Consider the following 14,723-nt stretch of genomic DNA (forward strand, 5'->3'; position numbering starts at 1 on the left):
CCAGCCCCACCTTTGCATACTGACTTTCCTTAGTCGCCGAGGGCTCTTTCAGCTTCCCCCGTATATGCAGTCTCTCTACAGCCTATGTGGCTGCCTAATGCGGTCTCCTAATAGCCTTCTGCAGCCTCAGAACTCTCTGCAGGCTGCCTCTCTGTCTAGCCTGTCGGGGCCCTTAGCTGTATACCCCTTATGGTCACCCCGAGCTCAAGATCTCAGACGTGCTTCGCGACAGCTACATCATTTGGAAGAGAATTGAACATACTAATTGGTTCTTGGTCTTCATATGACGCGACTCTGTCGGGTGGTGCGCTGGGGAGGCCCAGATATGTTGACTTCAATCACCGAAGCTGTCTCCGTCTCCGACTCCACCTCGCAATCCACCACAAAAGCTTCCTTTGGACTCCCAATTCCGGGAACAATCTTTGTCCGCCGCCGCGCCTTCGTGGAATTCGCCATGGGGACAAGAACTTTCGCGCATCGTCTTGTTGAGACCTGGTTCTGGGCATCTCTCGCTGACTCGCTGAGGACAGACGGCCGTGACAATGCGCACGTGCGAGGTGTGGGACACTACTGTCTGACAGCTTCCTCAGCGACAACCTTCGCTGCCTGCGAGCGTAGAGAATCTTTACGACCGACATCAGAAAAATGGGGGGACGAGACCGACATTTGATCGGCTCTTGACCTTTGAAGATGTCCGAGCGTGCGTCTTGGGAACGGAGCACACAAAGGAGATGCAGTTGTGATGCCGAGACCCGCCGTTCATTGTAGGGATAGGTGAATCATGTGATGAACTGAGAAGTTCGGGGGAGAAGGTTGGGTACAGAAAACGCGGGGTGTCGCTCCTAGACCCTTCCGCCCATCATGGGTGCCTGAGTCCCGTTACCGTACCTGCGGCCGATTCTGGCCTCACAACAGTGCAGCAAGTCCTCGTCTTGGGCGACTGAGAGCACCCTCGCTTCTGGCCGCTTGGTATTACTGAGCTGCAAGGGCTGCAACCCCTTCATGATACGCAAAATCGTCTTCACTGCGGCCAGAAAGTGAGCTGGCGCCGAGTAACATTGCTGCCCCCCCCCCCCAGGCAGCAGCGGAAGGGTCTAGGAGTGACACCCCGAGATTCCTCGCCCAACCCGTTCCCCCGCAACTCGTCTCTATAACAGTTGGCAATCTGGTCATGCCAGCCCTCCGCCAACCACTTTGATTTCACCATCACTCTACCGCGGGGTTGCAACGATTCTCCTCTCACAGACCAGCGTACCGGTATAACATGGAAACAGGTTCTGACGAAGATAGCGCATAGTATGACCAGCGCGTCTTTCTCCTGCCAATCCATCCGAAATTGGTCATGGACGAACCGATCCGCTTGCTTGGCAGTCCTCGTCGAGATCTCTGGCCGTGTTCGTGGCCGCCCCTTGGTCTTTGGAGAACCTGCAGGTGGAATGGATTGCGCTACTATTGATCCGCGCTGCGGCAGTCCCCGACGTCGCCGTGATCAGCAGGCGATTCGAAAGGCTCCTCCTGCTGAACAACTCGACGAGTGCCTCGATGATTTGCGACTTGCCAGTCCCGCCCTCGCCGCCGACGAACTGGCAGAGCTGGCCGACATCGCCTCCGTCGTTTTGTCGCATCAAATCGAGCTGGCGGCATATGATTGAGAAAGCGATCGACGCCCGTCGCAGAGCAAGAGGTTGATAGTCCAAATTGGACATGCATTCCCGCCTCTGCGTCGCCTGCGGTCTCGTCGAAGTCGGCCGTCGCCATTTCGACATTGTCCTCCCCGAAGCCGGCCATGACCCTCCGCAACGCAGCGCGGCGGTCGCTTTCCCGGACCACGGTTACTTTGCATGCTCTGGATCATCCTCTCCCTCTCCTTCGAGGCACTCATCTGCTGCGACTTGGCGGCCCTGGCCTGATTCTGCTGTGACAGTGCGGCCCGGAAAATACCCTACATGCTTATCCATCTCGCCCTCGTTCGGGTACCACGGCGGCCTCCGGCTCGGCCGTCGAGCACAGCGCTGATTGTTGGAACTGATAGAGCTGTTGCATCATCTCCATGAGCTCCGGCGGCTTGGTCGTTATCTGGTTCGGGTCTCATGCACCTCGGACGTCGATCAGCCGCGCTGCGTTTCCGATGCTATTAGACTGATACGTCGCTGTAGATTCTGCGCCCGCCTCGTCCGCCCCATCCTCCTCCACGTGTGCGACAGTCGGATGGCCATTTCCAGATGAGGATGCCCATTGCCTGGCGTCCCGTTTTGCGTCTTCGACTGATCGTCGAAGCAGCTGCACGTTATCGACGAGACATGAAATTCTCGGAGACAGCGCCTCTCTCGTGTCAATCGATCTTGGTGAGCCGCGCGCACGAGTTGGTCGCGTGAGCGCCTGGTTTATAGTTGCCGTGAAGGGTCCGGAAGAGTTCGCGCACCTCTCCGGGTGCCTGCAGTCGTTATCGTAGTAGTCTTTCCCGCCACGTCGTCGGCAGGCCTGTTTTCGGTCGCAGGCGTAGCGGGAGTGCTAATCCCAATCTTGGCGATCGATCAGTCGGGCTAAAGGGCTGCTGCCCAAGGGCCGCGATCTCTGTATTGCCGCCTCGAAGGACACAATCATCGTCACAGTAGGCTGGTCGGAGCTTTCGGAGTGTCTCTTAACAATGTGGAGCATCAATTGGTTCGGCGCCTCTCTGGGGCTCGGTCTCTTCTTTGATAGCTTAGCCATAGTCCACGGCAGCCCCCCAGATATCCGTGAACTGCCTGGAGCAGTCGACCACAAGAAGCTGATGGGATGTTAATCGAATGCCAGCTACGGCGGTCGCCGCGCATATAACGAAGAGAAGGATCCCGGGGGTCATGCTGGGAACGCGGTGTCGTCGAACATCAAGGCCACGGCATCTCAAAACTGGCGCAGGAAGGATGACACGTAGCTCTGCAAATGTCTGGAACTCTGCCTAGATCTTTCATCCTGGGGCTTGTCTTTATGCCTATCATGGGTATCTTTGACTACGCCAAGCAGTGTATGGCGAGCATCTTTGACGAAACCCTCTGCCGACAAGCCGGGTAAAAGATGACCACGTCCCATTGGCCAAGCTATTTGCCGCTCTTGGAGCCCTTGCTTCCGCCATTGCCGCTGCCACCGCCAGAAGACTTGTAGGTAGAGCCGCCTTGGCCGTCGTTGTAGTAAGAGCTTCCGTTGGGGTTGGAGTAGTAGTATGAACCGTTGCTGTGTTGTCGTCGGCGTGTTAGTAGATGACTGGGAATTGGTTGAGAGGGGTCAAGGCAAGGGGAGACGTGCGAGTTGGAGTAGTGATAGGAGTTGCCGTTGGAAGCACCGCTGCCGTAGTCGCGAGAGCAGTAGTGGTTGCCCTGTTCCGCGTCAGTACGTCGATATCGTGCTATAGGTGTGGCGTATGTGGATGGGGAGGAAAGGGGGCCCAACCTTGCTGTTGGTGCCAGAGCTCTTGTACTCGTAGGATGGCATGGCTATGAGTTTGAAAGGATAATTGCGTGGGATATTTCGAAGATGATTGCACTTGAGAGACAGGTTATGGCTGATTGAAGAGAGGGGAAACAGAGCGAGTGGAAGGCGGACTTAATATTACTCGTGCCCGCTCCACTTTTCTGGATTCCGGCTCACCCGTCAGGTGGATTTGTACCAGAATATACCCCATGATCAAGGTGACGCCTTGTGCCAATTTCCAATATCTCGAGACGATGTCCAAGCAGCGGCCAAGGCCCAACAACTATTGCATCTTCGGATGCTAGACGACATTGAGAGTGGTTCTCAGCGGACCATGCTTTCCACGGATGGCGCCGACATCGACGATACCCTAGCTCGCTACGGCGATACGGAGCCCACCATTGCGCACCCGGGAAGTGACCTCAATCAACAAGGGCCTCGAATGCTTGTCGACATCAGCCCGGTGACTAGCTTCGCGGAGATGGGACACACCGCTGCAGCCACCTTCACACTGAACTATCTACAGACCGTGGCCCTTCAACTTGTTTGCGCATTTCTGGACAGGTATACCGCTAATCAGGACTCAGCCGGTCAGCATCTTCAATATACCGGCGGGCCGGGTGGCACAGGAAAGTCGAGGATCATCGATGCCTAAAGGACGTGTTCGCGGCGAGGAACCAACCACATCTTCTGCAGATAACCGGCACATCTGGCAGTTCGGCGGCTCAGATTGGCGGCACGACCATCCACTCGGCGTGTGGGTTAGATTCCCATCACGATCCAAACAAACCGCCTCCCCCCTTCTCGGAGGCGAAGAAATGGATATGGAAACAGAAGCTGGTCCTCGTGATTGACGAGGTCAGTATGCTGGGGGGGGCCACTCTGCACAACGTCAGTCGTCATCTCCAGGCACTCCGTGACTGTCCGGACGAGCCGTTTGGTGGGATGCCTGTCGTTCTACTGATGGGAGACTTCTACCAGTTCGCCCCCGTGCGGGAAACAAGCCTCCTGATCAACAGACCGCCGGACCGAACACAGACCCCCCTGCGACAAGCGACCATCTCTCCCCACAGCGGCTGCAGATTGTGGCATATGTTCAAAACTGTTGTGCTCCTCGAAGACCAAGTCCGCGCACTCCTGGATCGAGTCCGTAACGGGCGGCAGACCCAGCAAGATCTGAGCTTGCTCAATACCAACATTGTAGGACGCTCCCAAATCACCTTCCACGATGGTTTGCGTGCTATAACGCCACTGAACCGCACCCGGTGGGCCCTCAACATGGAAGCTGTCGTGGGCTGGGCGCGCTTCAACAAGCAGCATATCCGTATCTTTGTCTCGACTCACACCTGGCGCAACGGCACGCTTTCTCCAAACATCATAGCGCGAACCATAGGACAAGGTGACGACTCCGCTTGCAAGGTCCCCCGTCTTCTTCTACGCTCAGGGCATGCCTGTGGTTGTGAACAAGAACATCTACACTGGCTTGAAAGTGGTTAATGGGGCAGACTTTACTGCCGTGAACGTAATACTCGATCCCAATCTCCCAGGATACCACCACTTGGCGGATGACGTGACCATCCACTTCGGGCCACCGCTCGGCATTCTTCTGCAGTCCGAGGAGACGAAAGCCTTGGCGATACCGTCCCTCCCGGTGGGGACGGTACTCATCCGCCCCATGTCACATACACTTGATTCGAGTACTAGGGGGGCCTCAAAGTCGGCCAATCCCCGTGACAGCTCCGCAGTCACGGGGGGGCGGTTGACCTAGAAAAAGCTCGTTGACCTGGAAAAAAAGAAGTACATAAGAGCCCCGCCATTTTGCTAGAACTTAAAAGTACCTCTCTTCCCGCGATAAGTGCAACACATGTTCGCTTTATTGCAAGCTAGTCACAGCAATGCAATTGCATCACCATACTGCCTTTGAGGTGTTTTTGGTGTTTTGGCATCGAATTGAGCTCTATTCGATTTCTTCTTCCTTCCCAGCCTCGAGCGCGTCTTATGATTCCTCTTTATCGCATCTCGATGCCGTCAGCTTCAAGAAAGCGTCTGACGGCAAATAGCACGCTTATTGCCTCCATCACCACTAATTCGGCTGCTTCCTTTACAATCTCGCGATCATAGTACTCCGGCCACATGATCGCCTTGCTGCCCTACGCCGCGGTTGTGTAGCTCGCGGAGAATCCTGTAGCTTGCGCACATCCACTCATTGCAATTGAGGTGTGCGCGCTTGTCGCCCTGGCCCAGAGACCTCTGATGTCTCGAATCTTCGCCTCTGTGATGCTAATCCTGACGTTGAAGCGTACCTTGCGAAGCCAGCGGCGTATATAGCCAGCTTCGTCGCGAACCTCCTTATTCCTGACTCTCTGTGCCTCCTCTTCTTGTGCCGCTTGTCTATTGTATTCGTCTCGGGCGACTCGAATTCTAGCGTCACCGACGCTTAATGGGCCGTATCTCGCTACAATAGTTGTCTGTTGCTGGAGACTGGAGCGCTTGGCTTGTTTCTCTTTTATCTTCGTCATCTCGGCCGTTGCGGTGATGCCGTTGAGAGCGAGGTTTTGTCGGCTTTCCGCGCCTTCTCATAGACGTATGTGACGGAGGAGTCAACGGCATGTGGGAGTCAACTGATGTGGCTAGACGAAGCTGTACGTAGGCGTGATACCTCTGAATCGTAGAGAGGTTGAGTCTCGGCGTTGAAACATTGTTCCAGTTGAATCGTTGAATCGAGGGCGGCGTGTGTGGCGATGGTGTTGATGGTCTTGCTGCCTGAGGCCCGCCCTGAGGCTCGCTTTCGATCGAGCCCGGCAGGTCCTTAATGGCCACTTCTTCTGTGAGCGACGAGAGCGTGTCTTGAAGCTGGGAGAGCACGATCCCGGGATTGAATGGGAAGAGGCCACATTTCTGCCAAGATGAGAGAATTGTGTGCTTTTTGAAGGTGCGAGTGCGGACCTCTTGGAGATGATATAGAAAATCGGACTTGTTAAAGTCATATGCCCCGTCAGCAATCTCACGATGTAGAACTTGTTGATGCCAGTGTTTGTATGACCTAAAAACGCCGACATCAAGAGGTTGAAGCTGATGTGTAAGATGGGGAGGCATTGGGAAGACCTTAATGTTGTGATCGAAGCAGAAGTGAACCATCTCTTCTGTATAGTGATTATCACAGCTATCCATAAGTAGAAGCCGCTTCTGAAGTGGATCAACCGGTCTCGTGTGTTTCTCGAAGTGTTTGATCCATTCAATCGCGATGACATCGTTAATATACCCCTTTTGGCTGGTTGAAATGATGGTATCGTCGTCAAGGCTGTTGGTAACCCAACGGGCAGGAATTTGGACTCCAGGAGTATCACAAACGAAGGAATGCAACTCCCAGCTGCAGAAATAGCCTCAATCGCTGTGACCGACACTGTATCGTGAGCGTCAGATAAAATAGGGTATCAATCTCGCGGAAGGTCCAAATAAATGTGCCTTTATGTAGATATCCCACCATGAAGCCTGTCTCGTCGAAATTCCAGGTGTTCTTAGGAGAATCTCGTCTTTCTCGATCGTTTGAGACCAGCCGCGAAAAAAAGCCTCAACGTGGATGCGATCTTGCATAGCCTTCCGTTTGATGTCTCGCGCTGCTGCTCTTCGACGGTGGAAGAGTTCTCTATGCCGCTGTATAAAGCGCTTGAGTCATACATAACCTGGCTGAAAAGATGGGTAGTCCGCCATCCCCCCGCGAATTTTGAGCTGAGCTCGTCCCAGCTTCCACGCGCGACTCTGGAGGCCATGAGAGCAGTGGGCAGGAAGGTAACAGCAATAAACGTTGTTCAAAAAGCATGTGGCCATCCATGCATCCTGGTCCCGGTTAACAGTAATTCCTACAGAGGTGGCTCAGGTGGATAAAGAAACGCACCGTTGCATGACTTCCATATCCATATAATATGATCAGTCTAGCATCTGAGGCATCGGCTGGTCGCGTCTGGGGCAAATAGACCCTCTCAAGCCACTCAATAGCGATATGGTTGTCCGTCCATCCGGCGTTGGTTTAATATGAAGCGAAATCGCTTAAAAATCTGCAGTCGCTGCATTGGTCGAGACAGGAAGAAAGCCCTAACGAGCCCTACTTCTTTAGCGCTGCGAATAACCTTGACTTCGGGGAAGTCCCCGGCAATCTACCTGATCTAACGATGGTCGAGGAGATGCTCATTGCTCGGGTTCACGTACATGTCAAGGTCCTACAAGTGCGTGGCGCTCAATACAAATATCGCGGCCACGTTGTCCACTTTCTTCGCAACGTTGGTAGGCTATTTGAAGAGCTCCCGGTGCTACCGGAGGAGCTAGATATCGTGCTACTACGGCCTCCTAATATGGAAGGCGACCCTCGCTTCCAGCAACAGTTTGCTCGCGATTTCCGGGTACGCCGTTCATGCCTATTGACCAGGCTGCATTACCTACAGTCCCACCACCCGGGCTATCGCGATATTGTCGTGAGCCAGGATCGCCTGCAACGGCTTCCTCTTGATGGCAGCATAGCTGGTTCCATTGCAAGCCAAGTGGCTGACACACCTGACGGCGAGGTCCCCCAAGGCCCTGTTGAGGAGGCTGTGGATGAGGATCCTAGCGATGCCGACGCATCAGCGATATCGAATTTGCAGGCTACCGATACCGAATTGAACGCTTTGCAGTCCAGATCTCTCAACGGTACCCTTGACCCTGAACGTGTGACTGATCTGGAGTACATGCCGCGTAGCGCGCAGGCTCACCACCAGATGCCATTGCCTTCCATTCGCAGGACCCCTATCAACGAGTTCAACCGTTCCCAGCCGCTGTTAACGCTCGCGTCCCCCCCCCTCTCCCCTGACGGCAAGGCCGACTTCGTGGAGCCTCGCTTACGGAGCATCACGTACCAGGACTCCCTTGGCCATGCGATGAGATGGCGTGATGGACGTTTTGCCCGCCATAAGGCGTGGCCTTTCGTTGTCCTCAACACGCTGTTGCGTGCGTTGTCGCCCAGGGTGGCCAGACAGTTCACGGCTGCGGTTGCGCCTGCTATGGACTATGCCTCCACTGTTTGGGCTCATGCATGCGGAATAAGGGAAGGTTACTGGCTGAACCGAGCACAGATGGTAGGGGCGTATTTTGATGAAATACATGACATCCTGTCCCTACAGCAGTAGTAGGAGTCCTGGACACTAGCCATAGAACCTCGTTCTTGCAGGTCGGGAATGGCGTGTAGGCACCGACCGTCCAATCATAGTAGTACCGGCGACGGGACGAAAGTATTGAATTGGGTTAGCAGGCTGAGTCCAGTTGGGGCGACAGAATTGGTTGCAGTTATGCTGACTGAAGAAGGAGCTGATACCAATCGGAGCCAAGATCAGTTACACCGTACTCCCGGTTCCGGGACAGAATAACGGGGTCCGAGAGGACGACCTCGTGTTGGTATATGCCGCCTTGGAGGTCGCATAGAACGTAGTTGCCGCCCGAGAGGTGGTAGCTAAAGTGACTAAGGGCTTGCATAACCTCGGCCCATGCATCCGAGTCGTCGCTCCATCCGCTATTGCTGTTGAACTTTTGGTAGTCTTGGATAAAAGGCTCGCAAAGATGTCTTTGACCTGACCACTCGTCGGAACTGCCATCGTCCTCAAATCGCCATACCTGGGGTACGTTGATCTTAACGGCTTTGTTGACGATTCTTAATTGGTTGAACATATTGACAATCTCTAGGGCCTTATCGACAGCCTTGATGTCGAGAGTGAAGTAGTCGTTAGAAGACTGCGCCCGTCTTAAACCACTTAACAACACACGCTTCGCCTTGACGAGGACCTGACGTGTATTCCCCCTGGGGCCTGGGCTACCCAGCGGAAAGCCCCTTCGGCAAAAGGATTCTCTAGTTCATCATATGGAATGGAACTTCTGCCGGACTTGTTGTATCTGCCGCTATCGAGCTGCCTCGCGGACTGGGCGCCGGGTGATGGCCATGGACGCAACTCACGCATCGCGACACGCCGGGACCCTTGGAATATTGATTTGCCGTAAAGGAAGTACGAGGGAGATTGCGGCCGCAATCAGCACAATCGCGCATGGCCACGTCGGGCTGCAGACGCAGTGTAGGATGAGATGAAGTTGAGGTTGACGATGTGGGAAGAAATTGCGCGCCCTCTAGCCACTCGGGCAGCCTGCTATTCCGTGCCGAAGTGTCGAGTACTTGCCAAGGACTTCTCTGCGGGTGAAATAAAATCCGTATCCGTATCCGAGATGGTCTGTGCTCCAAGACGCGTAACCTGTTTTTTCTTCCATTCGACAATTTGCCCACCTCTACCAAACGGATTCAATAGTTCTTCTTTCTGGACCTCTGCTGAGCTAGTCCCACCATACACGGCATCGAGAATGGCCCTATTAAACAGTCTCACTGGCCGGCACAAGCCATCCAGCTCGGCTAAGCGAAAGCGCGACACTAAAGATGACGGAGAAGGACCACGACTCTTTGATCTTTGTGCCGACGACCCTTTTCTGTTCGTCAAAAGCTTTAAAATTGAGTAGATTCTGTATAAGTGAAGTTGGTCCAATTTGTATGGAGCGGCAACATTTTTGCGGAGCATAAGGGGGGGGTGAGCAGAAGGGGGGGGGTAAGCATGGTAGTTAGTTGTATCAACTCACTAGAGGCCTTTCACACCGAGATAGTTCAGGCTGTCAATCGCGCTTTCGGCGCTACGATTGCGATCGCCGACCAAGTGAGATAGCTTTTGTGTAGAACTTGCTACAATTTGACTACGATACAATTTTCTACTGAGTCGGTGGTCGAGTTCAAGGCTTGCTGCTTCTCACTGTCCGAGTCAGCCGATGCCTCCAGTAACTGTATCAACATACGGATTCTTTCGGCAGAGCCAGCCAAGACATCCCGGGCCACGATAGAGCCGGAATGTGCGCGACGCTTGCCCATTCCCCTCTTCTTCGCCTTTGCCTCTCGCGCCTCGACGCCTCTCAAGGCTGCTTTGGCAAAGCTGTCCGTGCACTTCATCATTTCGCAATCCCATAACAGCTGCATCGCTTGCTCGACCACCAGAGAGCTTCGCGTTGTCCTCCAACCCGACCGTATTGGCAGGCGACGAAATGTAGCAGTGCTCCAGCATGGGTAAGCTCAAGCTGCCCATGGCATGGCCTTCTGGATCCACATTTCTAGGATCCTTGTGCCGGGAAGGCAGCAGCAAATGGAACAGCTTCTTGATAATGGTGACATATGATGCGGGTAGCAGTGGGTTCTCTCGTCGTGACACAAACAGAGCAAACATCTGCAGAGGAGCAGCGATGCCTGCCGCAAAGCCATCGTGGAGCTGGTTAAGGTCCAACCGCCAGCGAAGCACCGAGGTGGCAGCAGAGAGAAGCTTGAAGAACCTCAGTCGAAGACGTATTGATTCGACTAGACCGGGATTCGAACAGCCAAACGAGACATCCCTGCTCGCGCCGCGGCGCTTTTCCGGCGTTGGCGGCTCAGAAATACTGGATGATATCGAATCAGCATCAAAGTAGTCGCCGAACTTGTCGCTTTTCAGGTCGAGGGCTTGCTCCCATTTCCGTTTTCTCGACGCCTTCTTAGGCCCCCTTAGCTCCTTTTCGAACACCTCCAAGAAGGCAGATAAGGATTGGCTTCCCCCGTCGGCAAAGAGCGCGTTCATAATTCGCTTGTGTCCCGTCTGACGACCGTCCCGATTCATATACATGTAAATCATGGATTCCGTGCGCCACGCAACGGACTCGTGTCCGCGCTTGCCACTGGTTTCGTGGGCCTCTTGATCAAGTCTTCCCCTCTCGGCCCAGTCGGCATCGAGGACGTCGAGCATGAACCCGAGCCACACTTTCCAGTAGCGCCACCGGTGAGGATGCACTGTCGCCGTGTTGAAAGCCCAGCCCACCGTGGACCACAAGTCCTGGCCTCGGCTCCAAACACTCGCCTCATTTGCCATTGCACCCGCAACTGATCCAGGTCGCCGTTCGAGTCGCCGTCGGACATGTCGCTATCGCTGGCAGAGCCAGGACGATCGGATTGGCGGGCCCATCTCGGTGTCGAGTGGAACTGGAAGGCGACGCGGAATCCGGCGTTGATGGGTCCAGCGATGGTCAGGACGTTGCGCAAGTAATTAAGCGCCAGGAGGACACGATCAGGTGATCCGGCTTGTCTGCACGAGTCGTATGCAACGGATGAATAACCAGCGTGCCCAAAAGTGCGAGATGGCTGGGGCGGCACCGGCACGGTCTTGCTGGTTGGAACTTGCCGGGAAATGCCGGAGCCTAGCATGCTGTTGAGCAAATTGATGGCACAAGTATCTAAAGCCTCAATCAGTCCCGTCTCCCCGAGAATAAAAGAACGCGCGAATAGAAAGACGGAAAAGGGTGCCTATACGGATTTGTTCTTCGAGAAAAATCTGGCAATGGTCTTTGAGCTCGCGAGGCAGCTGTCGCGCCTCACTGTACGGACAGGGAGTGGCAGGACTGCTGGATGTTGCCGACCCTTGCGTCTCCGAGTCCTTTGCCGCGTAAAAGGAAGCCGGCGACGAGTTCCGGGTGGTAGGCGACTTGGTCACCATGGCCAGACCGGGAGGGCTTCGAGCTGAATGGAGGCTCCGAGGTCGTGGTGAACTTGCGACGTCGCTACCTTATGGCTTTGAAGCACAGTGGATGCAGGTCCAGGAAGGGGTCACGGCAACCTGTCGCCGTGAGAGCACGTTAGCGGACTCCGGCGGCCAAATTCACGTAACGCTTCTGTCGAGTGGTAAATGCGGTACTGATGAGGTCCCTTTTCGTAAACGTGGTGAGATCTAGGCACGTGGCGACAAGGAAGTTCTTGCTTAGGCGGTAAATAGATTTTCCGTGACGCGTGGCGCGTGGCGCGCTTCAAAACCTGCGAGATTTTGATGAGACCATTACTTCCACCTTCTCCAACGCGCCTTTGTCTTTTGTTTCAGATCGCTTCTCCCTTCCGTATTCCGACTCTGCGTCTTGAAAAGTTGGAAGATATGGTTGAAACACGAAAGGTACGCTGTCACATCATCACAAGCAATCTCAATCGACGCATGCCAGTGACCAATAAACAGCATGCGTCTTCACCCGTAGAGGTCGACCAGGACAATCCGACAAAGAAGGCTCGTACGACAGCCAAATCCAAGAATGCCGTCAAGAATGTTGGCACTTGCTCGATGGACAAGAAGCAGATTGGAGACCGCGTTAAGGCAGCATTGGCTTTAAATAAGTACTCGCTTAATCGGACAGTGATAGATGCAAGTCACCACCTTGTTTCCATCGGACACAAGCTAAGACCTGACAGCTCCAAATGGACACAGCCTTCTTCCGCACCTTGTTCGTCGATAACGACAAGCTGAGCAAACCACTGCCGATTACCCCTACAGAGTTCGACGACACTACCCCCGTGGTCGCCGTGGATCTCATCCATCACCAAGCAGGCGAATTGCTCGGAGTCAGCAAGGTTAAGGAGGAAATAGGTTGGCCACGACGCACTTGGCGGCTATGTGTGTTGTGTTCTATCCGAGTCGAGGCACGGCAAAGATATGGCTGTCTGTGTAGTGTCTGGACTACTGCATGTGGTGGGTTTATAACTTCTGTGCATATAGAGCGTTCTGGGCGTGCAATGGCATGAGCAGCTGCCAGCTGCAGTCTGAGACTTCAGCGGGACATATGTCGTGACTCCGCTCGGTATTATTGCCTATCCCGGCCGGCTGTCAACGAGGAGAAGGTGTCGTAGGCCGGGTGGGGTTTTGGTGAGGCAATGTGTTGTCGGAATCTGCGTATACAACGGTACCAGTCGCCTCTAGCGGAGGTGGCCTACACCTTCACTTTTGGCGGCTGGTACGACACAATGGGAGTTCTTTGCTTCTGTCCAACGCTCCTGTAAAAGGACTGCGTCCGTATTGCTCAGAGTCGTCGAGTGTGAGGGCGCAGTCGTGCGTCGGCGGGATCTTGCCTCGTTGGCCTGGAAGACCCGGAAGGTCTTGTTATCGTCTCGTTCCGGCCGCGTATGTCTCGTCAAGGGCATGGCGGTGAGGGGTTGTATTGGCGCTTCTTTGCTGGGAAGCGGATTTTGGCTCGATAGGTTCGGCTTACGGTTCTCGGGGGTAGAATTTCGACTCGACCTACGGTACTCGACGGCGCCAATTTCTGCGAGGCTATCGTTGAGCTGACATTTTGTCGCTACTGACTAGCGGGTCTCAGGAAAAGATGTATATGAGGCTATAGAAGAAAGGTCGGACTTGAGTCCACCGTGCCCGCAGAAATAGGTGACCGTGTGGACACGGTCTCCCAAAGAACCTCCTCTAGATACTGCCCTAGGCCTATTGTGGGTGGCCTCCGCGACACATTTGTTATCCAGGTCTCTCGAGGCAGCAAGTTCACTACAGTGTGTAGCCGAACTGTGCCAAGTACTGCCACTGCGGGGTAACTTCTTGGAAGGGACAGCGGCGGCGGCCAATACATGCGCCCATGTATTGGCCGCGGCGCGGCACGGGTAATGCCCGCCCCACTTTATTGGGATTCGCCTTGGTTCCATCTAAGTGGGGCGGGCAACGAGTAATATGAGTCCGCCTTCCCCCTCACTTTGTCTCCCCTCTCTTCAATCAGCTATAACCTGTCTGTCAAGTGTAATCGTCTTCGAAATATCCCACGCAGCTATCCTTAGAAACTCACAGCCATGCCATCCTACGAGTACAAGAGCTCTGGCACCAACAGCAAGGTTGGGCCCCCTTTCCTCCCCCATCCACATCCGCAACACCCAGAGCACGATATCGACGTACTGACGCGGAACAGGGCAACCACTACTGCTCTCGTGACTACGGCAGCGGCGCTTCCAACAGCAACTCCTATCACTACTCCAACTCGCACGTCTCCCTTGCCTTGACCCTCTGAACCCAATCCCCGCGATCTACTAACACGTCGACAACACAGCAACGGTTCATACTACTACTCCAACCCCAACGGAAGCTCCTACTACAACGACGGCCAAGGCGGCTCTACCTACAAGTCTTCTGGCGGTGGTAGCGCCAGTGGCGGAAGCAAGAGCTCCAAGGTCGGCAACTAGCTTTGCCAACGGGACGTGGTCATCTTTTACCCAGCTTGTCGGCAGAGGGTTTCGTCAAAGACGCTCGCAATAAGTCAATGCCAAGAAAGTAAGAGTACAAGGGGAGGTGCTACTCGTCCCACAGACCCACGTAAAGTGGGTCCTCACCACCTGTCTGTGTCAACCACCTGGCTGTGTCACTTGACGGCTTCAACGCCAACTTAAT

The 14,723-nt window shown here is 54.5% G+C and overlaps 6 protein-coding genes across 6 annotated transcripts; 2 read left to right on the plus strand and 4 right to left on the minus strand.

The window, feature by feature from the left end:
• Positions 1-3,080: 3,080 nt before the first annotated feature.
• HRG_07390 (uncharacterized protein) lies at positions 3,081-3,471 on the minus strand (the record flags this gene model as incomplete). The annotated part of the gene is made up of 2 exons (XM_044865861.1): positions 3,081-3,356; positions 3,430-3,471. The coding sequence occupies 2 exons, from the start codon at positions 3,469-3,471 to the stop codon at positions 3,081-3,083; spliced, it is 318 nt and encodes a 105-aa protein (XP_044718825.1).
• A 2,129-nt stretch (positions 3,472-5,600) lies between these two features.
• HRG_07391 (DDE superfamily endonuclease domain-containing protein) lies at positions 5,601-6,588 on the minus strand (the record flags this gene model as incomplete). Its single annotated transcript, XM_044865862.1, has 2 exons — positions 5,601-6,025; positions 6,087-6,588. 2 exons carry the CDS (start codon positions 6,586-6,588, stop codon positions 5,601-5,603), a joined length of 927 nt encoding a protein of 308 aa, XP_044718826.1.
• Positions 6,589-7,619: 1,031 nt separating this feature from the next.
• Positions 7,620-8,609, plus strand: HRG_07392 (ATP-dependent DNA helicase PIF1; the record flags this gene model as incomplete). Its single annotated transcript, XM_044865863.1, has 1 exon — positions 7,620-8,609. The coding sequence occupies one exon, from the start codon at positions 7,620-7,622 to the stop codon at positions 8,607-8,609; it is 990 nt and encodes a 329-aa protein (XP_044718827.1).
• Positions 8,610-8,766: 157 nt separating this feature from the next.
• On the minus strand, positions 8,767-9,144 carry HRG_07393 (alpha-kinase family domain-containing protein; the record flags this gene model as incomplete). Its single annotated transcript, XM_044865864.1, has 1 exon — positions 8,767-9,144. One exon carries the CDS (start codon positions 9,142-9,144, stop codon positions 8,767-8,769), a length of 378 nt encoding a protein of 125 aa, XP_044718828.1.
• Positions 9,145-10,573: 1,429 nt separating this feature from the next.
• Positions 10,574-12,017, minus strand: HRG_07394 (major facilitator superfamily transporter; the record flags this gene model as incomplete). Its single annotated transcript, XM_044865865.1, has 4 exons — positions 10,574-10,619; positions 10,714-11,360; positions 11,402-11,757; positions 11,834-12,017. 4 exons carry the CDS (start codon positions 12,015-12,017, stop codon positions 10,574-10,576), a joined length of 1,233 nt encoding a protein of 410 aa, XP_044718829.1.
• A 2,114-nt stretch (positions 12,018-14,131) lies between these two features.
• Positions 14,132-14,518, plus strand: HRG_07395 (uncharacterized protein; the record flags this gene model as incomplete). Its single annotated transcript, XM_044865866.1, has 3 exons — positions 14,132-14,173; positions 14,248-14,318; positions 14,386-14,518. The coding sequence occupies 3 exons, from the start codon at positions 14,132-14,134 to the stop codon at positions 14,516-14,518; spliced, it is 246 nt and encodes an 81-aa protein (XP_044718830.1).
• Between the last annotated feature and the right edge of the window lie 205 nt (positions 14,519-14,723).

Source organism: Hirsutella rhossiliensis (genome assembly GCF_020360975.1).
Source record: "Hirsutella rhossiliensis strain HR02 chromosome Unknown scaffold00008, whole genome shotgun sequence".
In the NCBI taxonomy this organism is placed as follows: Eukaryota; Fungi; Ascomycota; class Sordariomycetes; order Hypocreales; family Ophiocordycipitaceae; genus Hirsutella; species Hirsutella rhossiliensis.